Source organism: Pristis pectinata, chromosome 29 (assembly GCF_009764475.1).
Source record: "Pristis pectinata isolate sPriPec2 chromosome 29, sPriPec2.1.pri, whole genome shotgun sequence".
Taxonomy (NCBI): Eukaryota; Metazoa; Chordata; class Chondrichthyes; order Rhinopristiformes; family Pristidae; genus Pristis; species Pristis pectinata.
In genome coordinates, this window is record NC_067433.1 from 19113363 (window position 1) to 19140822 (window position 27460).

At 42.0% G+C, this 27460-nt stretch overlaps 1 protein-coding gene across 1 annotated transcript in view; it reads right to left on the bottom strand.

Moving 5' to 3' along the window:
- The window catches only part of nudcd3 (NudC domain containing 3), a 34322-nt gene that overhangs the window by 5112 nt on the left and 1750 nt on the right, over positions 1–27460 (bottom strand). Inside the window, exons 2-5 of the mRNA XM_052040955.1 lie at positions 17276–17577; positions 14312–14435; positions 11710–11853; positions 2111–2299 (exon numbers count right to left, since the gene is read on the bottom strand). Of these exons, the coding sequence (XP_051896915.1) occupies positions 2111–2299; positions 11710–11853; positions 14312–14435; positions 17276–17577 (759 nt within the window). The remainder of the gene's footprint in view (positions 1–2110; positions 2300–11709; positions 11854–14311; positions 14436–17275; positions 17578–27460) is intronic.

Here is a 27460-nt window from a genome sequence, read left to right on the forward strand (position 1 = left end):
ATCCTCTATAGGTCAAACTTTCTCAACCCTTCTTCATACATCCTCCCCTTCATCCCAGGAATCAACCGAGCAAACTTCCACTGCACTGCCGCCAATGCAAGTATACCATTCCTTAAACATGGAGACCAAAACTGAATGCATTGCTCCAAGTGCAGTTTCAGCACACCTTGGAAAACTACACCAAAACCTCCTGGGCCTTCCCATATAGGTGCTCCATACCCCTTGTACTTGCCTACCCTATCATTACTCAGCAAAATGAACACCGTATACTTCATACCTTCCTTCTGGATATCAGGAAGAACGCTGTAGGATTGTCTGACAGCTCCAATGGACCTTGGAACTGGAGGAGGAACAATGGAATTTCTGGGACCTGGCAACGTTTGAGGATTCTTTTTATTAAATGGAGGAAACCTTGAAGTTTTTTAAAATTTTATTTACAGCATGGTAACAGGCCCTTCCGGCCCAACGAGTCCACGCCGCCCATTTTAAACCCAATTAACCTACCTGTATGTCTTTGCAATGTGGGAGGAAACCGGAGCACCCGGAAGAAACCCACGCAGACATGGGAGAACGTACAAACTCCTTACAGACAGCGACGGAAGTCGAACCCCGATCGCTGGCACTGTAATAGCGTCGCGCTAACCGCTACGCTACCATGCTGAGCTGAATTAAAGGTGGAGTATAGGATTCAATTGACCTAGACAGATAATTAATCAGTGAATTGAGGAAGGAGCTGGCAGCATTGGTATGTATTCAGAGCGTTGAGTACAAACATGATGTTTGAGATACCGCAATTTGTTCCTAAAAAATCATCTGACTCTTTCTGTCAGGCAGATGCAATAATTGGTAGCTTTTCTTTTAAAAAAAACACTCATCAACCAGTGATAACTGGAAGTTTTCCAAATTTTAATTTTGGTCTTCTCAAATGAGGATGCAGAGAGTTACAGCGCATCTCTCAGCTAAGAAATTTATCATAAGTTTCAGCATCTTTTTGAAATACCATATAAAACTGCAACAGTTATTTCTTCCTTTAGTCTTTCTCCCTCTCCCTCCTGACATGCACAGTTCTTCCACCGTGTGTTTTAAATTACACAATAAATTTTATATGAATAAAGCTGTCCAAATACGCCTTCCAGCTCACCTTCAAATAATGATTAAAAAATAGATTTTTGTGAGAGTCTGCGATAAAAGTAGTCGATCATCGAGCTCACAGGTTACTGACTCATACTGTTGATGCTCAGACAGACCTACCTTGAGGCAGTGATGCCACATTTCTGAATAAAAATATATCAAAGTGCAATAACTAATACTACCATGAAAAAAATAGTTCAAAAGTATTAAATGTAGCAATATTTCTGTAAAATACAAACAGGACCACTGCCCCAGCTCACGAGCGCCTGACTTGTGTACAGCCTGTACATTCGACTGAGCGATAGGGAGACAGGTGGTATGAATTTGCTGGATGCTGCAAGCATCTTCTGCTGTGGGGAACTCAATTCACGGCTGCGCTCCCAACTTTCAAACAGTTTGGGTTACAAACATTTCACAGGAACTGAACCCTGCCGTAACCCGGGGACAACCTGTATCTTTAACAATAAAAAAAAAGTTGCTTTCACAGCTAATCATGACTCTGCTGTGTTCCCATCAGATTTATCCATCGTAAAGGGATGGCATAGTGGTGTGCAGCAAGTAGGGCCGCTGCCTCACAGAGCAAGAGACCCAGGCTCAATCTTAACCTTGGGTGCTATCTGCGTGGAGTTTGCATGTTTTCCCTGTAACCGCATGGGAGTTCTCCCATTTCCTCCAACATCCTTAAGATATGTGGGTTGGTAGGTTAACTAGCTGCTGGAAATTGCTCCTAGTGTGCAAGTATGTGGTGGAATCTGTAGGGAGCTGATGAGAATGTGGGGAGAATAAAAAGATTGGATTCATGTTGGATGTGTAAATGGGTGGTTAATGGGAGGCAGAGACTCAGTGGGCCGAAGGGCCTGTTTCCGTGCTGTACCTTTCTGACTTCAACATGAATTATAAGCAACGGAAAGGAAGCAGGGCTACTTCTGAAAATTATTAATGATATAGTTGGGTATTTTGTGATGAGCCACTTACTTACCGTTTCATGACTCTGTGGTTTGCCCTGCATTTTTTGATGATAATCAAAAGTCAGTCTGTCCAGCACTGCATGCTCCTCTTCATCCACTGTTGCCATCGACCGCTCTTTGTTTATCTTGTCGATATCAATAGTTTCCTCACCTTCCAGAATTGCATTCCACCAGTATTCCCCGTTTTTATTCAGGTTAATCTGTTAACAGAATAAACATTAAAAAAATTATTTCCTTTGCAAAACTAAACACTTAAAAATGTACCTCAGAGTAGTTGGTGTGTCTGACCAACACAGCATAATGATCTGCCTGAGTAGGCAGGCAAACATGTAAAATGGTGTTTGATGTAATTTAGCAATGGATAGTTTGAGATTTTCTCCACTTGGAATATATTTAGAGGTCACTTAAATAAAACATCGCTGTATCTTTTAAGAATTCCATCTTCAAATGAATACAGTGGCTAGTAAAAAAAAACAAAAAAAGAGACACAACTCAAATCACCACAGAGTCCTTTACTCCAATGAATACATCTTTCTGTCAGACAGAAGTAACACCAATTCATAATCCAGAGATTTAAATGCAATTATGAATTCCACACAATAGGCATTATAAGAATAATACCATTAACAAGATTGAAAAGTTCTCCAAACACATTACCAACATGCCCAGGCTGAACACCAAGTACTGCATGGATTCTCTGACTAATATTTCCTTACTTCAACGACAGGGGGAGAATTAATATTGTTGACCGTTGTACAGATTGGCTTGTTATTGGTAGTTTTTCTTTTAGTGTAATTAATAAGCAAAAATATGAGGTCTCATCAATAATGAATCTCAATAATTAAGTATTGTAACTCAGTATTGAAGGAAAATGGAAAAGAAGTTTTACTTTTATATAGCATCTTTCAAATCCCTTTCAGGATAGTTTTTTTTTACAGGTACTTCAAAGTACTTTTGAAGCATTGCCACTGTTGTAATGTATGAAAACTGACAAGCACAGAGTAATAGTGACATTCAGCGCAGAAAGAGGCCCTTCAGCCCACCAAGTCCATGCCAACCATCAACCACCCACTAATCCTAATACATTAATTCATTCTAATATACTAATACAGTAATCCCTTCTGTTTTATTCTCGCCACATTCTTATCAACTCCAACCCAATTCTACCATGCACCTAAACACTAGGGCAATTTACAGGGGGCAACTAACCTACCAACCTGCATGTCTTTGGGATGTGGGAGGTAACTGCAGCACTCCATGTGGCCACAGGGAAAACATGAAACCACCACATACACAGGACCCAAGGTCACCGGTGCTGTGAGGCTAGCCAATTTACCGAAATATTTTGTATTGCTGGCTGAGGGAGAAATGATTCTCTAGTTAGGATAGTGTCACAGGGTCTTTTACTGCACTTGATTGTGCCATCTGGGCCTTGGTTTAAGCTCCTATTCAAAAGACGGCACCCTCAACAGCACAGCACTGGAGCATTAGTCTAGATTTTTGTGCTCCAGTCTTTGTAATTGGATTTAACAGCAAACCTTTTTGACACAAGGAGATAAAATTGTAAGCAATGGAGCCACAAATGACCAAACTGTTTTACAGTCCAATTAAGGCTATATACAAGCTACTCTTCAGTGTAGGATTTCTGTCTACTTCTGCCAAAGATACTTTCTGTACCCCAAAGGCTTTGTACGAATAAAATTGTGCTACATTTCTTGCTGAGACTGACAGCGTTCAGATGCATAAATATTTAATTGGATCTTCCAACTTTAGAGCTTTTGCCATTACCAACATTAATGTAATACATCTTAGAAGGTTTGGGCACGTTAGGAGTGAAAACAACTCAAAATACTCCAAAACTCTCAAATCAATCACAAATGCACAAAACAAAATTAATCAAAAGAACAGAGTGCAAGTCATCTAGTTCTCTTCTAGCAGGCTATGTTAGGATTGGGATAAGAGATCAAAATCTCCAAATTATGTTGTTGGTCTGGAGAATATTGCTCCAAACTCTGAAGTCTGCCTGCTTACTTTGATGATATTTGGCACAGGAGTAAGTCCTTATCCCAGTGTACCTGCTGTGTGCATTCATACTACAAGTCTAGAGTGGTTTTATATTGCATTGCCCACTTATTATAAACAAGGGAATCAACTGCTCATGCTCAGCCCAGGCTATGTTGCTACTTATATAACTGCAGGTAACTGACCCCAATGATGAACTGGCCCATAATTACAAAAATAGCACCCCGAATTGTCAAAGTGCAAACCTAAATCTGCAGTTATAGTGTAAATTTACCATTAGTTTGATTTGATAAAATGGAATTAGCACTCCAAATTTATCTTGCACATATTTGGGGTGGTGGCTTATATTGTGTGATTGTGGAGCATTGTCTTCACACCCCGGCTGAAGACCAAAGCAACAATCTGTGGAGCTACTTATAGGATGAGTGAATCAAAGGACTGTATCCCGAGGCGAGCTTAGAACTATAGGATCGTGGCTAAGGTTTTCTAACTAGATGGTGTGAAGGCTGATGTCTGTATAGCAAAAAAAGTGACAGTAAGGAGAGAATTTTCACTTATTTTGACAAACTCTGGATAAAAATTAGATAAAACTAAAAAGCTAACCAATGAAATAATTATTTTTTAAAAATATTTTCTTACATGCACTGTGACATCAGTGCTTTGGGAAATGAGGGGACTGACTTGATTGAATTAACTGAACATCAGTGGAATGGACACGTTACCCTCAGACGGCCTCAAAACTTGGTCTGATCAACAGAAAATAAGACAGGAAATGAAAAAGGTGTAATTAGTGATAATTCTCTCTAAATTTAAAAGAACTGATACCATTTCAACAAACTGATGAAACTGATTATGTGGCTGCCAGATATGTCTAGATATCGCTAAATATCAGTGAGTGGGAAATCTGTTATACTTGAGGTTTTGTGGCTTTTTTAAGAAGATTAATATATTTTCCATGCAGGTGTCTGATAGCACACAGTGCTGTCTGCAGTAATGGTATCTCATGAAAAGTTACAAATCTTATTTTTTCACTAGGCACAGTATACGGTGGAATACCAACAATAGACATGAACACTATTATACAATTTAAAAAATTAAAGGTTGGTATAAGAGACAGTAACAACACAGGAGAAGGAAATCAACAGAAAAGTGATACGCAGTGACACTGCCTGGTTCCAATTCGAGTGTCTTTGGGCCAGTGTTACAAAATTCCAGCTGCTAAGCATGCAAGAATGTGTCAATACCCGCTGATACCTAGGAACAGAAAAACTATCAAACCTCATGCTGCATCTGGCTGGCTCTATCTTGATTCAGTATCTTTAAACACTTCCTGCATTTAGAATATATTCTGCTTGAAATTCTAGTAGTAAATTCTTGCAATTTAAGGTAAATTGAGCTAATTGCAAAAACAAATCCATTCTGTTTGAAAGAGGCCCAACATGTTTAATTACCAATTATCACCACCCTGGGAGGTGAAGCGCAAACTACAAACTGAGAAGTGTAAGGTTCTGTACAGGTGACCCCTGTGTTACAGCTGTTTGGGTAATGGAATTTACAAATCATTACTCAAAAATTTGAAATGCAGAATAAAATACACTCTTACGTAATCTATGTGGGGGAGAAAAGTAAATAAACATGAAATGAGAAAGAGACAACTTCTGCTAATTCTTCTTGTTACTCACTCAGTACTATGGGACAATAGGATTTGGATATGACATCACCCCATCAATTGGGTTGGCAGTCACAGCCAAGTCCCTCCTTTGCCACATCCTCTCCAGTCTGAGGACACATGAACAGACATCTCAGAGTGCAGCACTGATGCACTTTTTATCTGCAAGGTATTTTCTCTGATGCGCTGTGCTGTGGGGAGCTGCAGTAGCCATGACCAGCTCCTTAACCTAATCCCCTAACTTTTACTCCACCTCCACTAAATCACCATGCTTCAACCCATTACCCCCAAACTCCCTCTACACCACCTTACTCCAATGAACCCCGATTCCCCTCCCTTTCCCGATATCCCCACTTCCTAAAGCCTTTCCTAACCCATGGACCTTGCCCACCACGCACCCCCATCACGCACCCCCCCCCCCCCCAAGTCTAATGTTGGCCTCAGCTGTTACATAATGATGGTGTGTCACTTTGTCATAAGATGGCTTAACATGAGAGAACAACACCCTGTGGGAACACATCTCTACTTATAACAATGGAATCAATGGGAAGAGGTGGTTTGTGTCACCAAAAATCCCAATACGGTTTTCTAGAAACGCAACCCCTCCTAACATGGGGGTTGGCTGCATTATCTATTATTAGTGCGTTACTGCTTGTCCCATTTTTACAAGTCCATTAAACTAGCCTAAAATTAATATATGCCATTCTAAATTTCAACAAAAGTGGCAGAGGACACTCCTGCTTACCTGGGAAAACCGTATGGTGTCACAAGGTTACAGAAGAAGAGCTAAGATACTATTTAAAAAAATGAAGATTAACTTTCCTCATGTTTATTTCTATATCCCATTTTATTTAGAATTAGATGGAACGTACTGCACAGAACCAGGCTATTTGGATCAAACAGTCAAAGCTCACAATTAAGGTCTTTTCAGTCTCCCCTCTTGACTATCAGCAAAACCCTTATTCCTCAGATACACAAGGATATGAGCAGTTAGGAGCAGGAGTAGGACACTTGGCCCCTCAAGCCTGCTCCACCATTCAATAAAATCATGGCTGATGTATGCCAGTCCTCAATGCCTCCTCTGTGCTAGATCCACAGAGCTTCAATTCCCCGATCTTTCAAAAATATCTCCACTTTAAATACTTAATGGGCTAGTCTCCATAATTCTCTGTGTAGAGAATTCCAGGGATTCACGACACCTGGCGAGATGAAATTTCTAAGTACTTCAGTTTTTAATGACTGGCCTCTTACCTTGAAATGATGTCGAGACTGTCCCACTAGTGAAAACATCTCAACATCTACCCTGCCAAGTCCCCTAGGATCTTATACGTTTCAGTAAGATCACTGCTCATTCTTCTACATTCCAAAGGCACCAACCCAAACTGTCCAGCCTCTCTTGACAGGACAATCCTCTCAACCCAGGAATTAGCCTGGTAAATCTCCTTTGGACTGCCTCCAATGGTATTATCTCTGGTCTTAGGCGAAGGGACCAAAACTGTGCACAGTATGCCAGGCATGGCCTCACCAACACCCTGTACAATTATAACAAAACTTCCCTCTTGTAATAAAGGCTAACATGCTATTTGCCTTCGTAATTACATGCTGCACTTGCCTGCTAACACTTGTCATGATTCTTCACAAAACACCCAACTCCCTCTGCTCTTCGGTCATTTGCAGTCCCTTTCCATTCAGATAATAACCTGCCTTTCGATTCCTCTTACTGAAGTGCGTGACCTCACACTTCCCCACGTCAAACTCCATTTGCCAGGTTTTCGCCCACTCAATCTATCTACAGCCTGTTGCAGAGTCACAATATTCTCAACATAGCATGCCCTTCCGCCTATTTTCGTGTCATCGGCAAATTTGCAAACCTTATATTCTGCCCCCTTTTGTGGGTCATTAATATAAATGGAAAATAATTGAGGGCCAAGAACTGATCCCTGGGGTACTCGACTAGTTACATCCTACCATTCCAAAAAGGACCCATTTATTCCAACTCTGTTTTCCAATGGATAATCAAGTTTTCCAATCCATGCTACCTCCGATACCACGAGCTCTTACATGACATCTTGTCAAGTGCCTTTTGGAAGTCCAAATACACCACATCTACAGGTCCCCCTCTATCTACTCTGCCTGTTACATCCACAAAGAACTCAAGCAAATTTGTCAAACTCGATTTGTCTTTCATGAAATCTTGTTGACTTGGTTTGATTATATTAAACATTCCTAAATTATCTGCTATTTCTTCTTTGATTATTGACTCTAGCATCTTGCCAAAAGCAGATGTTAAACTAACTGGCCTATAGCTTTCCACCTTTATCCTTCTTCATTTATGAACAAGGGGTCACATTTGCTGTTTTCCAATCCACTGGTACCCTCCCAGAATTCAGTGGGTTTGATAAACTTCATCCAATGGGTTTCCTATCTCTGCAGCCATTCCATCAAAACCCTTGGGTGCAGGCTTGTCTGCATCTAGTTCTGCGAATTTCTCCCTTGAGATTAGGGTTTTTGGAAGTAACCCTTCTATTATCATCAGGATATTTGAAGTATCCTCCACAGTGAAGACTGATGCTAAAAAACACATCAATTCAACATATCTGTCACTTCCTTGTTTTCTGATATAAATTCCCTAGTCTCATTCACTAGTGGTCCCATACTTAACGTCTCTCTTCCTTTTATATACCTACAGAAACTTTTACTGTTTGTTTTGATATTACATGCAAGTTCATTCTCAAAATCAATTTTCTCCGTTCTTATAAGCTTTTAGTCTTTTGCTGCTGGTTTCTGAAAAATTCCTAGTCCTCTGGTCTACTACTAGCCCCTTGCTACTTTGTATGCCGTACTTTTTGATTTAACGTTACCCTTGTCCTCTGGGTGCTCCGGTTTCCTCCAATGTTCCAAAGACGTACGGGTTAGGAAGTTGTGGGCACGCTATATTGGTGCCAGAAGCGTGGCAACACTTGTGGGTTGCCCCCAGAACACTCTACGCAAAAGATGCATTTCACTGTGTGTTTCGATGTACGTGAGACTAATAAAGATATCTTATCTTATCCTCCTCTTTCTCATGGAATTCCTCTTTCTAGTTGGGATAAATGGTTATATAATTGCTCAACAAATACCTACTTAGGGGTTGACAGAGACCACCACGAATTCAATAATTCTCCCAAACAGTGTAAGAGCATTTCAGCAAGCTGCTTAGTGATTACTTGACAGTTAGGAGATCAAGGATCCACTAACAATCCTATACCTGTGCTCAGCTGACTTTTTTACCACTAGGGTAGCTATTAGCAATGGAAACCCAGGCTGATGTCTTCCTTCCTTCCAAGGATTAAAGAACTGAAGATTTACTTTAGCGTACAACTGCTACCTTGGAAGAGATCAGGAACTACCTGGCCTGTTTGCCTCAGTATTGCATACACAGTATTATGTTTTTGCAGGCTCTCTGTCATAAATAAGATTGCTTAACATGAATGTTCTGATAATGAAAACATTTCATTAGCTCCACCACACAAAAAGGGTGTAGCTATGTGCCTGTGATGCTGCTACATGCAAGTTTTTCATTGTATCTGTATCTCATCTTACTTGTGCACGTGACAATAAACTCGACTCAACTTGACGTCCAAGGAAACCAGAATGTAGGGACAAAAACTTGAACATCGCCTTCTAATTTCTTCTGTCAAAGTGCCTTTGCTTTCTCTGTGCCTTATGGAGGCAACTCAATATGGATGTAAATTAGAGCCCACCGCATAGAAGTCAAACATACATCTACCGTTGTCAATGCTTATGACTTCAAAACATCGACACGACAATAAAATTGTTATTCCAGTAAGGTAATTCTATTTTTGAAATAATATGAAGTATTCCTGAGTAACTGTGACAAATCAACAATGGTTTGCACATATCCAGACATGGATCTGGATTCAACTTTTAAATAACGAGAGCAACTAAATGTGGCCTCACCTGGGTTCTCTTTAAACACTCCTCCCTACACATTTGCACATTTCAACACGTTTCACCAACAGTAGCAGAACCTGATGAGTCAACAGATTCAAAGGAATCAGGTAGAGTGGGAGCTGCCAAAACGATGTGTGCATGTGCAGTGTTAAAATATAATCTAATGAGTACAATGGGCAGCCAAATTGTTTTGGGCCCTCCAAGCCATCAAAGGATCAATACCAGACTGCCACTGTACATTTTTTGATTCTGCAAGCTAGTTTTTCCTCAGTGGCTAGAAGGCTCAAGTCATTAAAAACCATCAGTGAGATGTAAATTCCAGAAAGAGAAGTCAGAAAACAGGAGGAAAAAAAACCCTACAAAAACAGAGATAAAAAGACCACTTCACAATATGCAAACACTATTTTTGCAGACACTTTGGTGGAAGTTGACTTGAAACTAAATTCCAACAGAACTAAATACTTCACTATTTTATGGTTTGGGTTTTCAGGTACAGAGCATCATATCCTCAGTGGTCATTTCACAGTGCATTTTGACCAAGGTGAATAGAATATGCAAAATTAACACCTGTCATTATATCCATCCACTTTCCAGTAGGGATCCTGGTATAGAGATGGAGGCCCACAGTAAGCCCAAGTTTAGTTAACAGAGACTTTCTGGGACAGCCTAATAACAGAAAGCATGAGAAGCAAGCATACTCATTAAGTAAAGTCTATCACAGCTGTAACCTGAAACCCAATAATTACTTTCAGAGTTATGTGGGCAGAAATTCATCTGTTGCATGTTGAATTCCACTTCAGTGAACTTCAATGGAACTGAATTTCAAAAGCAGAGTTCCATATGCACCTGTTACAACATTGGGCTTTTCATGTACAGAACAGAGGATAAATTTCTAGTCCACAATCTCAGCGCATCCCCAGATTCTCCCAAACTAGTAAACTTTAATTGTTCTAGCGCAGAATGCTATTTGCTGAAAAGAGAACTCACTGCAAAGCACAGGTCCAATTAATTTCAGCATCCAGCATCCCCTTGTGAATAAAGAAAACATTACACAAGTAATAGGAGCAGGAGTTTGGGACTAGGAAACGCAGGAAACTGGGACTAGATGGGTGGGCAGCATGGTCGGCAAGGACTTGTTGGGCCGAAGGGCCTGTATCCATGCTGTATTGCTGACTCTATGAGTGGGCATAGAGTCATAGTGCAATACAGCCCTACCCTGCCATCCAATATGATCATGGCTAATCTATGCTGGTCTCAACTCTTCTTTTGTGCCAGTTCCCCATAACCTTCAATTCCGATCTTTCATTACGCTTATACAAACAAACAAACATTGATACAAACAAAACCAGACCTGCAAAGTTTAAACTTCTTGGGTGGTATTAGCTAAGTAAGAAACTTAATTACACTATGATAAAATAAAATCTGCCTTGCTGTTTCAATGGATAAATGCACTAGTTTCAAATAGAAAGTCATTGGCTTGATTCCCAGTTTGTGCTAACTTAGCTGCAATACAGATGACTCCACCTGCCTGAGTTAGGACCAGAAGCAGCATCCAGCCTATGTTGCTGCTCCCAAATCATTAGCTAGTGGCTGATGGAAATCATTGACTCAGCTATGCTACTCCTGCACAGCCTTCAGGATAAGACTCTGTGCTTTAGCTTTGACACGAGTGTGGCTAAGGTTAAAAAAAAATGGATGATGCACATTTATATCCCAAAAGACAAATTTAAAACAACTTCTGTCATGACTTAGGTTGAGGATTTGCATTTTTAGGTTATGTGCTGATCACTTCCCTCTTTTGATTCCTTGATTTTATAATGGATTTAAGGGGAAGCTAAGGACACAGAAAGGCAAACAAGATAACCTGATACTGTTTAGGAGGCAGCTTGCATAAACACCATCTTGACAAACTGGGCCAAATGGCATGCTTCTGGGGACATCTACATCACATACTAGCAGTCCTACCAAAATACAGTGCCCTGGCTCTAAGCTCCACATGGAGTTTTCAGTGTTGATTTTGTGTGTCAGTTTTCCATCCACGATGACTCTCTCACTCCCTCCTTCAAACACAGCCACACGCAGCCAGTTGTTTTGTATGTCGACGGACACCTGCATAGAAAATAGCAAAATAAATTGAAACTGCTGTCTTTCATATTTTCACACATTACTGATGCATTCCAATTATATTTCGCATTTGTCAGAAAAGATTTAAATCATCTTCATTTGCAGTGTTGCAATTTGTTAATATTCAGTTTTCTGAGACCTGACAACTCACAAACCATCCCATGCTTTTAATCTATTATTAACATCTAATTCAGGATCTTTGTGATGGTAACATGAAGCACTTCTCCCTTCAAGTTAAGTGGAAGAGTTCGCAGCCGAAGAACATCGCTCAATGAGTGATTAGTTTTGCAATGTACTGTTTGACTGGGTGGTGGGGACAGGTTCAATAGTAACATTGAAAAGAGAACTGGATAAATAATTAAAAGGCTAAAAATTCTATTGCTGAGGGGAAAAAGGCAGAGAGTGCAATCTACTGGACTCTTTTTCAGAAGAGCACATGTGGTCTTAATGGGTCAAATAGTCTCCAATATTCTTTACTGCTATTCTGTCACAGGAGGTCTGAGACCCAGCCTTTCTCCCAAAGTATTGGAGGACTGAGCAGCATCAATGCTGTTGAGAGAGCAGGAACAACATCATTTTGAGGTCACCATTCAGAGCTGACACTTGATCAGAAGGAAAAGCCCCTGTACTGTTTCAAACCCAAAAGGAACTTAAATGCTGTGGCTGAACTATCAGAATAGACAATGGTGACCAAACGGCAGCATCTTCAACAGGGCAGTGTGCCCCAAGTACTGAACTGCAGCATCAGCCTAGACTACCAGCAACATTTTGCATGGCACTCGAAATTATAATTTAGATACCAGTGTCCCAGCAGTCAAACCCAGCTGAAAAAAATCACAGAGAGTATTTCACGAAATTTTGAGAGAGTCTCTCTACAGTCTTTTTACTAAAAGCTTCCCATCACCTTTGTGGGTCACACAGGCAAGAACACTGGAAGTACAATGGATGTGGGGACTACACATTTTCTTTTAAATGTACAGACTGTCTCATCCAAAGCACGAAACACCAGCAATAACTTAAAAAAGCAAAAGGTCTTAGTGGCAGGATTAACTGGGAAACATCGCACGTCAATGAACATTCAGCTTCTTGGGCTGCAGCAATTTATGGGCTGCAGCAATTTATGGGCTGTTTGCATGTGGTCTAATTCCACAGTGATCCAGATATCCATGTACTGAACCATGAAATCACAAAGGTCCACTTGAAAGAAACCTGTGAAGGTGACAAATGCAACCTAATCCTGACAAATCAGTTTGCCAAAATCTGTATTGTACTTAGCAGATACAGACTGAACCAAGGTTTCAGCGAGGCAGTAAGTGGAAACATACACTGCAGCTGACTGAAAAGCTCTGCTGATAAAATATTTACCAAGGTGGAAGAGCAGCTTCACACACTGATGCACTCTGCAGGTCAGAGTGTGTGACCAGCAACACATTGCACCATCAACACACTGCCGTACCTCAACATAATCAATTCCTTATTAAGAAATACATCACAGCAACAGGACCTTCAGCCCACCACATCTGTGCCAGATATGATGCCAACCTGTATCCCTCTATTCCCTGCCAGTTCATGTATCGGCTAAATAACTTTGAAACCTTGCTCTTGCATCTGTTTCTACCACCTCCCTGGCAGAACATTCTAGACAACAACTCCTCTGTGTAAAAAAAAAACTTCATATATAACTTGCACATCTCCTTTCAACTTTTCCCCCCTCTCACCTTAAACTTGTGCCCTCTGGAGTTTGAGATTCAGGCAGTTCTGATCTAATCAGTTTTTAGCACCAATTTGCTCCAGTGTTTTTATTCCCATCCTTCTGAAAGCTTCTACTTCCACTGGGTTTGGTCTCATAGACTTTGGCAAACCAGCAGCTCCCCACTCAAGAAACCATTCTTGAGTCAGTCCAGATATGAACTATTCTACAAGCTATTCTACAACTGAGAGTATCACAGCCAAGCCCACGTTCCAACAGATCTATCCACACACACAAGCCCACGTCCCAACAGATCTACCCACACACACAAGCCCACGTTCCAACAGATCTACCCACACACACAAGCCCACGTTCCAACAGATCTATCCACACACACAAGCCCACGTTCCAACAGATCTATCCACACACGCAAGCCCACGTTCCAACAGATCTATCCACACACGCAAGCCCACGTTCCAACAGATCTATCCACACACGCAAGCCCACGTTCCAACAGATCTATCCACACACACAAGCCCACGTTCCAACAGATCTATCCACACACACAAGCCCACGTTCCAACAGACACCACTGGATAGTGAAGGAATAGAAACCCTGGACGACCAGTCCTCTTTCCTGGCCCGGCGTGCAGAGGTCATCAGCACTGAATTTTAAACCAGTCCAAAATTAAACCTGCATGAGGATATATGAAACTGTTGGGACTCTGCTTTCAGTCTGGTGATTAGCTATTACCTGTCTTCCTTTAACGATCTGCTTGGAAACTGGCACTTTTACTTCCAGGTCTGAGTAATCCTGGGACCAAGTGTAGTTGTCTCTCACTGCCCCATTATAGCTGTCAGAATTTTCTACATATTTCCTGTAAACAAACCAATAGATACATCATCACTTGCAACACATCCACAGCTCTATCAAGATATTAACAATACAGTATCGATTTGGTTTTCCCATTTTAAGCCCAATGTCAGTAACTATTCTGTATGGAACATAACCAGCTTGACAACAAGGCCATCAAAATCCAGCCAGTGATGAGAAACGCTGCATTAATGTGACATCTCATTTTTACCTTCAAAGAATGATTCTTAAATAGTGCCAAGTTAGAGCTGGTTTTGTATTGTGCATACGCAGCAAATAAGAATTAGGTCATCCCAATAGCCAGCAAATAAAGGAAGTGCACACTCATTAGCCCAGGACCAAAGGGGTAAACATATTTATTGAAAGACCCAAGTAACATCACTCTTAAAGAAAAAGCACATAGACTGTGCTTCTCCTCAATCACAAGGACATCTGTCTGAAGAGATTCCATGTGGTATTTGTACAGGTACTGTGCCTAGCTTGGAGGGGTTGTAGTGGATGGGGTAAAGGAGGACAATGGATATGTCAACTGTTACACAGAGAAACTTACTTAATCCAGCAGATATGATATTCAGTTGCAATTATGAATGGGACTGAATTTATGGTTTTGTTTACTCATGATCATCCACAAGAAAGTCACATTCATTTAGTATTTTGATGGGCAGAAATTTCAGTATACCTTACAGTTTGTGAATGATACAAGTTACTATTGACTTTTAAAGAGATTAAGAGATCAAGTGACTATTTTGTCTGCTCCAATAATGTATTTTGGCAGCTTTAACTGCTCATGGTCAGATATCCAAAACACTAAGTCATTGCAACCAGTTACTTAAACATGGCAGAAATGCTCTATTGAATTTGAGCTAAATTTATAAACGCAGATTTTGAAAACTTTGTCTGTCTATTATGCGTTGATAATTTTCTGATCTCTTCTACAGGCACGGTAGTGTAGCGGTTAGCGAAACACTATTACAGTGCCAGCGACCCAGGTTCAATTCCCGCCGCTGTTGTAAGGCGGTTGTACGTTCTCCCCATGTCTGCGTGGGTTTCTTCCGGGTGCTCCGGTTTCCTCCCACATTCCAAAGATGTATGGGTTACGAAGTTGTGGGCATGCTATATTGGTGCCAGAAGCGTGGTGACACTTGTGGGCTGCCCCCAGAACACTCTACACAAAAAGATGTATTTCACTGTGTGTTTCGATGTACATGTGACTAATAAAGACATCTTACATCTTATGTACTTCCTTCAATGTCTATTGTCCCTCTGCACTCTCCATTCACAAGATTTATGTACACCCAGCCCCCTCCATCTCCCAACAGGAATAGGATGACTTTTGCCCTTTAGGATACTTCTACTTGATCTCACTGGATGACATTGGAAACACCCACAAGGAACAAGGTGGGCAAACTAGATACAGGTTGATTCTTTTAAAAAAAAGCCTGCACTGCCACAAAAAGACAACGCTGGAAGAACAGCAGGTCAAGCAACATCTGTGGAGACAAAAAGTGTCGTGTAAGCCATTGTCTCGGGTCAAGACCCTGCATCAGGACTGGGAGGGAATAAGAAAGATAGCCAGTGTATAGGAGGGTGGAACAGAAGCTGGTACGAGAGGAGAGAGACAAGTGGTCTCTGGAGAGCCACTGGATAGTCTGAAGCTCAAAAGAGTAGCATGGATAGAATGGTCCTCTGGTTTCTTCACCACCCTGCATCGACCTAGTGCCGAAACAAACCACCCAACTACTTAACCTAGAACAAAACCTTACCAGATGCAAAAGTACAGCCAATGCAAAAGAATAGTGATTTCCTGGAGCAAATTACATTGATATTATCCTTCCACTCTACAAGAAGCACAGAATGAAGCTGTTCAGACTATCATCCCTCTGCAAGCTCTTAATAAGACTTCCCTATTTAGTTCCACAACCCTGCTCTTACTTCAAACCTGCCAATTTTTCAAGTTTATACACAATTCCCTTTGAAAGTTACAACTGAATCTGCTTCCATCACTATTTCAGGGTAGTGCATTTTGGATCACAGCTGTGTAAAAAAAAAAATCACTTCCTCAGACCTTTTGCTAATAATTTTAAATAAATGTTCTCTGGACATCAACACTTCCAGCAGTACAGTCCCCTACTTACTCTACCAAAACCATAATTTGAATGCTCTGCTTAACCATGTGTTTGAAAGAAAACAATTCCAGCTTCTCTGAGCTGTCCTTCCAGTCAATCTCTTACACTCTTGAAGCCTTGACCTTCTTCTCAAAGTGTGGTTCCCAGAATTAGTCACAATACTCAAGCTGAAGCCTCAGCTGTTATTTTATAAAGATTAGCTTAACTTCATGTCTCTTATGTTCTTATTCTTCTCATTATAAATGTTCTTATAACGAAAACAACCTCATCAACTAGATTGTCATCTTGTAAGATTTATGAATGTGAATCTTCAGGACTCTTTGTTGCTTCCCCTTGTTTAGTTTTAGTTAACTTACATCACTCCTCTGTCTTTTCTTCCAAAGTGCATCCATTTGACATTTTAAACCTCACTTCCATCTCAGTCGGTGCCTTTCAAGCTGCAAGACCAAGGTTCAATCGGGTATAATGTTAATGAGGGAGCAATCAGACAGAGAGAAACAAAAGCCCAGTCTGTCTGCAGGTGCACATCTGCAATGCAGCAGATTATCTGCTTTATTTAGTATTGTGAAATGGAACCCAAATGCAGATAGAGAGAAGCTGAAACACCCTCCTGTCTTGGGCCTGCAGAAAGGGGACACACCGACTACCCATCTCCTCAGAACTGCAACAGATCTGGATATTGAACCATTTTCCTTTTTTTTAAGTAGTACACACATACTTTGGCTCCTGTTTTGAATCTGGTGCAGCGGTAGCGCCCTCTAAGGGTACAGAAGCTGCAGCAATGTTGGGCGGCTCCTGTGGATCAGCTGCAACCTCTGGGTCAGTTTTCTCTGTGCTCCGGTCAGCCACCTCCACTGCATCAGGTTGCTCCTCCGGTGTTGAGTCAACCTCCACCTCCTGACTAGGAGGTGGGACACATGACTGCTCTTCCTCCATTTTCCTATTCTTGAGTTTTTCCTCAATCTCTTTCATCCGTCTCTCATTGTCTTGAATAGAGTAATGTTCAAACTTCTTAAAGGCCTTGAAGACAAAATAGAGTTGTAACAACATTAGTTGCACTTGGCCGATTTGATTTCAAAGGCTGCAACCAAAAGATATTTTCACAAGACAAGGATGTGATGGAATGCAGGGCAAAACCAGGAAAAGGAAGACCAGGTACAGATCATACAAGATCACAATGAACTTCAGAATAGGCTGGAGGGCTGAATGGCCTTCTCCTGTTCCTTCCTTAAAACAGCAGACATCTATTTAACAGAAATCACTCTAACAAACTGCAAGTATATAGAACTTTCAACACAGTAAAGGTCCTTAGGTGCTTCACTGGAGCAATTATCCAAACAACTTGACACCAAACCAGATAAGGAGATATTAGTATAGGTGATCAAAGGCTTATCTTATGGGAGAACAGGGAGACAGAAAGATTCAGGGCAGGAACTGCAGAGCTTCAGATCCAAACAGCTGAAGGCATGCCCCTCAGTAGGAGAGCAGATAAGGCACAACCAGTCGAAGTTAGAGGCAAACAGAGATTGCAGGGAGTCATGGGGCTAAAGTAGATTACAGAGGTGGGCAAGGTGAAGTCATGAAGGGATTTGAAAACAAGTGTGAGAACTTTAAAACTGAAGCATCGTCAGATCAGGAACCACTGAGGAATTCCAAAAGGACTGAATGTTGAGGAAATTGAAATCAATGATTTAGTGCTAAAAGGGGATTCGCCTCATGGCTTTCAGCTTCGGTCACTTCCAGAAGTCCAAAAAACCATCCCAGGATGATTTTACCCACTATTTACTAGCTCCTGAACCAGCAGCATACTATATTTGGTTAAGGAGAAAAACATATTGCAGCATTTAGTTAAAATGCACTAGCTACCCTCTCAAACACTGAATGTGATTGGTATCATATTTGTGAGTTGCTCCTGTTTGAGGTTGTGTGGGGGAACAGCTGCAACCTAAATTCTAGATGGTCTGGACCTCAATTGCATTCAGCTTAATGACTTTCAACTGAGTTAAACAGGCAATTAATATCCAAACTGAAATTTACTGATTATATAGGAGCTGGAAAGAATCATCAGGAAGGGTTTGAATTAAATCACAAAATGACATACTGAAACACAGAACACAGTACATAAAATAAAGCGATGTCATGCTTTATCTTTAACCACACAATCAGACCAAATTAAGTAGATCAATTACTATTCTTTTCTAAACTCTCAAGGGTAACGGAGGGGGTGTGAGGTTTTAGTGGCCTGATCCTCATATCAATGACAAGGTCTGAAATGGTCAACACCATTAATTATGACAAATTAAAACTCCTTCTCTAGCTTTCAGGGCTCCTTGTGAGGAGCTGCTGAGGGTTCATTACCAAGCTGCATGCATCATTCAATTAGTTGCTTGGTAATGAATCCTCAGAAAGCAGCACAAGGCAAGGCCATTACATCGATATCAAAGTCAAAATGTGCAGACAGGAAGCTCAGAGAAATATGACAACACTTTTTTTTGAAAAAGGTAAATAATTGTGGATATCGTGTCCCTGTCATGATTCAGTGAACAGACACAAGGCTCCAGTCCCAGATCTTGAAGAGCTCCTCTGTGCACTCTTTATTGTGAGCACAGAGGCTATAGGGACACCTGAGAGACCTTTGACATTAATGATACACAATAGCAATCCGGCCCATAAATGATTTGCATAGGATGCAGTTTGAGGTCAATGTGGTCACCACGGTCAATGTGGTTACCACGGACTGAGTAAGGTCATTTTTTTAGATTCATCTCCCCTTACAATAAGACATTTGACAACTGTGTGAGTGAACTCTGTTGCCTTTGAATATGCTGTCAATAAACTACTCTAATTGTATTCTGTTTGTGCATTTCAGTGCTCCTCACCAGGGAAGTCTGCATAACGTGATCATTTGGTTTCATTCGTTGAAATAACTATTGTCGCCAAGCCACACACACCAAGAAGCTCACTGGATTCCCACTCTCAGCTAAAAGTCCATTCATTAGAACTGCAAATTAATACTAACTTAATTTCTTACTTTGCCGGTTCTGACAAAGGGTCTTTGACCTGACACGCAAATTCTGTTCCACCTTCCACACATGCTGTCTGACTTGCTGATTGTTGCCAGAATGTTGCTTTCACTTCAGATTTCCAGCAGAAACAAGCAAGTATGGTGGAGAGGTAGGTTTTAAGAATCTTGTAGAATAGAAATGGGGTGGGTGGGTGGGAGGGAGGAGGAGGAGGAGGGGGAGGAGGAGGAGGAGGGGGTGGAGGAGGGTTGCTGAAAACCGAATTCTCTGTAATACAATCAGTTTACACTCTGAAGAGGCAAGAGTTCTACGGCAAAAAAAAGTCAACAACGGCTAAAGGTAATAGACAATGACGTTTAAAAGACATTTGGTTAAGTACATGGATGGGAAAGGCTTAGACAGATAATGGGCGAAATGGGACAAGCTTAGATGGGCACCTTGGTCAGCATGGACGAGTTGGGCTGAAGGCCCTGTTTCCATGCTGTATTACTCAGTGACTATGCAGAGGACAATGTGAAAATAAAACAAAATGCATTCAAAAAGGCAAAAACGAGTGCAGATCTGGGAGCAATATAAAGAACAGTAAAACTTAATAAAGCAATAGGATCTACCAAAAGGAAAAAAAACATACAGTATTTACAATTGCAGTAAGAGCTTGCTTAAAAGCAAAGCTACATTCTACAAAATAATGCTGATATTGCAAATACAATTAAGAAAATGGCAGACATGTTGATTAGTCTGCATCAGTATTTGTAGCAGAGTAGAACATTCCAAGTATTAATCCAGAGATTGAGGCTCATTAAAATTAACATAACGAAAGTAACAGTGATTAAGGAGACAATGATATCAAAAGTGACAAATCCCTTGGACCAGATGGTTTCCATGTATGCGTTTTAAATGACGGAGGCAAGGATACAGGAATTTTCCAAAGCTCTCACAATTGGTGAACTATTTCAGTAGGATAGAAAAATGCAGATGCTACTCCGCTAGTTAGGAAAGGAGAGAGAGAGGAAAAACAAAACGGGATATTGTAGCTCAGTAAACTTAACATCTGTTGTCAGGAAACTAGAGTCCATAACTAAGAGCAGAATGATTAAATAATTTTTAAATTTTTTACTTGATTAGAGATGCAGCATAATTTGTAAAGGTGACACCATGTTATCAATCTAGTAAGAGTTTTTTTTTGAAAAACAATGATTAATCAGGAACGTCTATGGATTTTTTAATATAAAAGTCTATCTTTCTCCGCAGATGTTGCCTGATCTGAGGATTTAAACTATTTTCTATTTTTATTTCAGATTTACATTATTCACAGTATTTTGCTTTTGCATGAATATCTGTGTTCTTCAAAAAGTAAAGTTTTGATTAAGTCCCTCATGAGAGACTGATTACTAAAGATTTAAATCATGGAACTTAAGGCAGTCGATTAACCTGGTCAGGAACTGCCAGGACTAACTGCTCAGATCGAGAAGGATCTAGAGTCCTTGTTCATTATTTGCAAAAGGCTAGTGTTCAGGTGCTGAAGGCTAATGGAATGTTATCATTGGTTCCCAGGCCAGGGAAATTAACATGGAAGTAAAGAACTTGTGCTTCAGTTATAATGAACTTTGGTGTGTCCATGTCTGGAGTACTGTGTACAGTACTGGTGTCCTTACTCAAGGAAGGGTTTTGATGCACTAGAGTTCAGAGAAGGAATACTAGATTAATACCTGGAATATGTGGGTTGTGTTATGAGGAAAAGTTGAATGGGCTAGGCTTGTATCAATTTATAAGAGCAGAGGGGACTTGATTGAAACATACAAAATCCTTAGGGGTCTTAACAGGATGGGTGTGCAGAGAATGTTTGCTCAAGGAAAAACCAAGGAAAAGTAAGGAATTATTTAAGAAATGTTTGCCTCATCCTTTTCTCTCAGAAGGCCATGAGCCTGGAACCTTTTTCCTCAAGGGATGGTGGAAGTGCAGTCTGGTGTTAAGACAGAGGTAGATAGATACTTGATAAGCAGGGGGTGAAAGGATACTGCAGAATGCAGAGTTGAGCTTTCAAATGGATCACCATCATCTTATTAAATGGTGAAACTGTGATGCAGGATTTTACTGTATTTTTAAATAACTTAGATGGACAAAAAGTTACATAAGTGAATTTGCCAATTTAACAAAGACCATTGTCAAAGTAAGCAGTGTAGATTGAAGCATTAATTTATAAAGCAATATTAATAGACTGAACGACAGGGCAAATATTATGCTAGATGGATTTAAACACATGCACAAGATCATCCAGACTTGACCTATGAAGGTCTAATTGCTTTCTTAACGGTGAAAATCTAGAAGCAGCTAAGGTCCAAAAAGTCCTTTTTTAATCTATTCATTTCGGGGATCTGGGTGTCACTGGCAAAGCCAGGATATATTGCCCATTCTTAACTGCCCCTGAGAAGGTAGTACCCTGCAATCCCTGTCGTGAGGGTACTCCCACTGTGCTGTTGGCATGGAGTTGAAGGATTTGGACATGGCAAAGATAAAGCTGGCAATAAGTTTCCAAATTAGGATGACAAGCAGCGAGGAGGGGAACCTGCATGTGATGATGGGCCCGTACACCTACTGACCTTGTCCTTGGTTGTAGGCACTGCAGATTTGGGGGGGGGTTGCTGTCAAGAGCAGCCTAAAATAAGCATAGAGCTTTTGTAGATAGTACACATTAGAGGGAATACATTTTTCGACTGAACATAAGAACACAAGCAAGAGTTGACCAGTCAGCCCCTCCAGCCTGCTCCGCCATTCAATCAGATCAAGGCTGATCCAAGCTTGGCCCCAACACTGCTTTCCTAATCTTTTCCTCGTCCCCTCAACTCCCTCAATCTCTGCCTCAAATCCATTCCATGACTCTGCCTCCACAGCTCTGGGGTAGACAGTTCCAGATTCACAACCATCCAAGAGAACAAACTCATCCTCAGAGTTGAGGATGAGTCTGTTCTCTTGGATGGTTGTGAATCCCGTCCGAAACGGGAACTCCTTAATCGGAAACTGTGCCCACCTGTTCTAGAAAACCCTCGAGAAGAAGAATCCTCAGCACCCACCCTGACTCCCTCATTCCAGCTCAGAATCTTTGCTTCAATAAAATCATCTCGCCTTCTTCCATTCTCCAGTATGTCTTCATCCATCGATAACTTTCTCCAAGGAATCAATCAAGTGAAGCTTCTCTGCACAGCCTCTAATGCAGGCCTTCCGTTGATACCAGCAGCAAAACTTTCCTACTCTCACAATAAAGGTCAATGTTCTATTATCCTTCCAGTATGCCCTGATTTCCGCCTTTGGAGTTATCAGGAGGTGAATCACTCACTGCAGGACACCCACACTCTGAACTGATCTTGTAGCCATGGTATTTATATGACTGGTCAACAGTAACCCTCAGGACGTTGATGATGGGGTACTCAACAATAGTAATGTCACAGAATATGGCCATTGCCTGGGTCTTGTATGCCACAAATCTGACTTGCCAATTATCAGCCCATACCTGAAAATTGTCTTGGTCTTGCTGCATTCAGGCATGGGATGTGAATGAAATTGAATATTATGAAATCATCAGCAAACATCACCATTTCTGACCTTATGTTGGAAGGAGGTCATTGATGAAGATGGTTGAGCCTAGAACATTACCCCAAGGAACTCCTAGAATGATAATCTCCAACAAACATAACTGTCTTCCGTTCTTGCGAGATAAGACTCCAGCCACTGGATTGTTTTCTCTTTGATGTCCATTGATTTTTTACCAGGATTCCCCAAGGCCACTCTCGGTCAAATGTTGATCTGATGTCATGGGCAGTCATTCTCACCTTACCTCCCCAGTTCAGCTCCTGGCCCATTTTCAGATGAAGATGAAGCTGGGAGCCATGCAGTGCTAATGAAACCCAAAATGGGCATTGTTGAGCAGGTTATTGGTGAATAAAGACTACTTAGAAGCCCTGTCGATGATAGATTCCATCACTTTGCTAATCATTGAGAGCATACTGATTGGGCGATAATTAGCCAGATTGGATTGGTTCTGGTTTTTTTGAACAGGACATACCCAAGTCATTTTTCACATTGCTGGGTAGAGGCCAGTGTTGTACTGCACTGCAACAGCTTGGCCAGAGATACAACTAGTTATGATGTGCAAGAACTGGCTGTAACTAGTTCTCCATGTTTCTTGATATCACCAGGAGGTATATGCAAGATCAATAAAATGTCATGGTCATATTCAGAAAAATAATCACAAATACTAATTGACTGGTGGCGTTTTGTATGTAGAGGATTGAAGTACACTATGTATTAAATCACACTACAGCTTCACAAAACCTTGGCGACATCATACCTTAAGTATTGTGAGCAGTTCAGAGTACTACACTTTAGGAAAGATACATTAAAGGGAGTGCAGAATAGATTTAACAGAATGATACATGGGCTAAATTACAAAGGATGATTACTCAAACTGGGGTTATATTCTCTGGGATTTAGAAAGTCCAGGAATGATTCATTTAAAGTTTTAAACTATTAAAAGGAACTGAGAAGCGAGAGTAAAAGTATTTCCACAGTTGGGAAGTAAAGGAGGCACAACCTGACAATCACAACCAGGCCATTTATGAATGAAGTTTAGAAGTTTTCTAAATGCATGATGGTAGAACTCTCTTTCACAAAAAGCAATCGACTCTGGACCATACATTTCATATTTCCTAATGATAGAGAAAGGGACCATTCAGCCCCACTGAGTCAATGCCAGCTCGTAATCTCATCAATCCTACTCTTCTGCTGATATCCCTGTAAACTATTTTCTCTCACATGCCCATTAACTACCCCTCATTCGCTCACCATCCACCTACACTATGGGTAACTTACAATGGCATGCAAAAGTTTGGGCACCCCTGGTCAAAATTTCTGTTACTGTGAATAGCTAAGCGAGTAAAATGACCTGATTTCCAAAGGCATAAGGTTAAAAATGACACATTTCTTTAATATTTTAAGCAAGATTACTTTTTTATTTCCATCTTTTACAGTTTCAAAATAACAAAAAAAGGAAAAGGGCCCAAAGCAAAAGTTTGGGCACCCTGCATGGTCAGTACTTAGTAACATCCCCTTTGGCAAGTATCACAGCTTGTAAACACTTTCTGTAGCCAGCTAAGAGTCTTTCAATTCTTGTTTGGGGAATTTTCACCCATTCTTCTTTGCAAAAGGCTTCTAGTTCTGTGAGATTCTTGGGCCGTCTTGCATGCACTGCTCTTTTGAGGTCTATCCACAGATTTTCGATGATTTTTAGGTCATGGGACTGAGAGAGCCATGGCAAAACCTTCAGCTTGTGCCTCGAGGTAGTTCGCTGTGGATTTTGAGGTGTGTTTAGGACCGTTAGCCTGTTGTAGAAGCCATCCTCTTTTCATCTTCAGCTTTTTTACAGACGGTGTGATGTTTGCTTCCAGAATTTGCTTCCAGTATTTAATTGAATTCATTCTTCTCTCTACCAGTGAAATGTTCCCCGTGCCACTGGCTGCAACAAAAGCCCAAAGCATGATCGATCCACCCCGTTGCTTAACAGTTGGAGAAGTGTTCTTTTCATGAAATTCTGCACCCTTTTTTCTCCAAACTTGCCTGCGTCCTCACCACAAAATTCAGCGTCAGAAGTTTGCAAAGGAACATCTAACCAAGCCTGATGCATTTTGAAACAAGTCCTGTGGACTGATGAAGTGAAAATAGAACTTTTTGGCTGCAATGAGCAAAGGTATGTTATATACCAGCAAATTCTGGAAGCAAACATCACACTGTCTGTAAAAAGGCTGAAGATGAAAAGAAGGATGGCTTCTACAACAGGCTAACGATCCTAAACACACCTCAAAATCCACAGTGGACTACCTCAAGAGGCACAAGCTGAAGGTTTTGCCATGGCCCTCACAGTGCCATGACCTAAAAATCATTGAAAATCTGTGGATTGACCTCAAAAGAGCAGTGCATGCATGACGGCCCATGAATCTCACAGAACTGGAAGCCTTTTGCAAGGAAGAATGGGTGAAAATTCCCCAAACAAGAATTGAAAGACTCTTAGCTGGCTACAGAAAGCGTTTACAAGCTGTGATACTTGCCAAAGGGGGTGGTACTAAGTACTGACCATGCAGGATGCCCACACTTTTGCTTCGGGCCCTTTTCCTTTTTTGTATTTTGAAACTGTAAAATTGAAATAAAAAGTAATCTTGCTTAAAATATTATAGAAATATGTCATCTTTAACTTTATGCCTTTTGAAAATCAGGTCATCTTTTACTGGCTTAGCTATTCACAGTAACAGAAATTTTGCCCAGGGGTGCCCAAACTTTTGCATGCCACTGTAACCTACCCTCCTGCAAACCTTTGGATTGCAGAAAGAAATCAGAACACAAAGGCCAGATCAGAATCCAGTTTACTAGAGCTGTACCAGGGCATTCTTTAATGGTGGCGTGTTTGGAGACTTAGATATTGGGGAAGAGGGATATTTTCATGTTGATGGAGTTAAAATGCAACCTCCCTATAATGTACCTCATTACATTGCGGTTTCAGATATACTGCTAGTATCATCATATTCTCCAAAATACTGCGCGATTTTATTCTGGAGTCATAGGGAGACAGCAATGTTTCGAAAAGAATACAACAGACCTTTGTTTGTGAAAGTCCTTCTGAGAACAGCAGCACTGATGAAGCAAAAGGATCAGCAATCCAGAGCCGGGAATGTGTTCTATAAGCTGAGTGAAGAGAATGGGGAGGGGAGTGGATATTGGAGAAATCTATTTGGCCACAGAGATGAATGGGGGGGGGGGGGGGGGGGGGAAGAGGGGGTATTTCACAATAGATACAATGGAAGGGGTCATTTGGATCTCTTTGGACATCTTTCAGATACTGGGGCAAGATGTGTATTTGGACGATTGGAGCAGGGACTGCTTCTGGTTTGTCCAGCGCAAGGAAACTAAGTGCCCCACCCCACCGCCCCCCCACCACCACAAGTTTCCATCCCCACTCCCCTCCTACTCCTACCCTATTCCCTCGTAACCTCCTTTCCCCTACATTCCTGCTTCCTCACCCCTCCAACCATTTCACTCTCCCTCTCCCTCCTTCCCCCACCTCTAAACCTGCCCCCTCCTCCCACGCTCAACTCCCCCCACCCCGCCTTCCTTCCCTCGCGATGTCCCCCCCCCCATTTATTTCCCACCTCCACTCCTCCTCCATCCCCGTCCTACACCCTGCATCCCCTCCTGCCCCCTCCCCTCCTTCCCCCTCCCCTCCCTCACCCCCTCCCTCTCCTCCCTCTCCCTCCCCCCTCCCTGCTTCCCTCCTCTCCCCTCCTCCCTCCACTTCCCTCCCCTCCTACCCCCTGCCCCCACCTGCTTCCTCCCCTCCTCCCCTCCTCCCCTCTCTCCCTCCCCCCTCTCCTCCTCCCCCTCTCCCCTCCCCCTCTCCCCTCCCCCCCCTCCTCCCCCTCCCTCCCCCCCTCCTCTGCCCTCCCTCCTCTCTCCCCTCCCTCCCCCTCCTCTCACCCTCCCTCCCCTCTCCTCCCCTCCTCTCCTCCCTCTCCCTCCCCCTCCTCTCCCCCTTCCTCTCCACCCCTCCCTCCTTCCTTCCCTCCTTCCCCCACCCTCCGTCTCCCTCCCCCTCTACCCTCCTCTCCCCCCCTCCTCCATCCCCCTACTCCCATCCTCCTCTCCTCTGCCCTCCTCTCCCCCTCCCTCCCCCTCTGCCCTCCTCGCCCCCTCTCCCCCCCCCCCCTCCTTCCCCGCCCCCCCCCCCCCTCCCTCTCCCCTCCCTCCCCCCATCCTCTCCCCTCCCCCTCCCCCTCCTCCCCACTCTCCTTCCCCTCTCCCCCTCCGTCCTCCTCCCCCCTCTCCCCTCCCCACCCCTT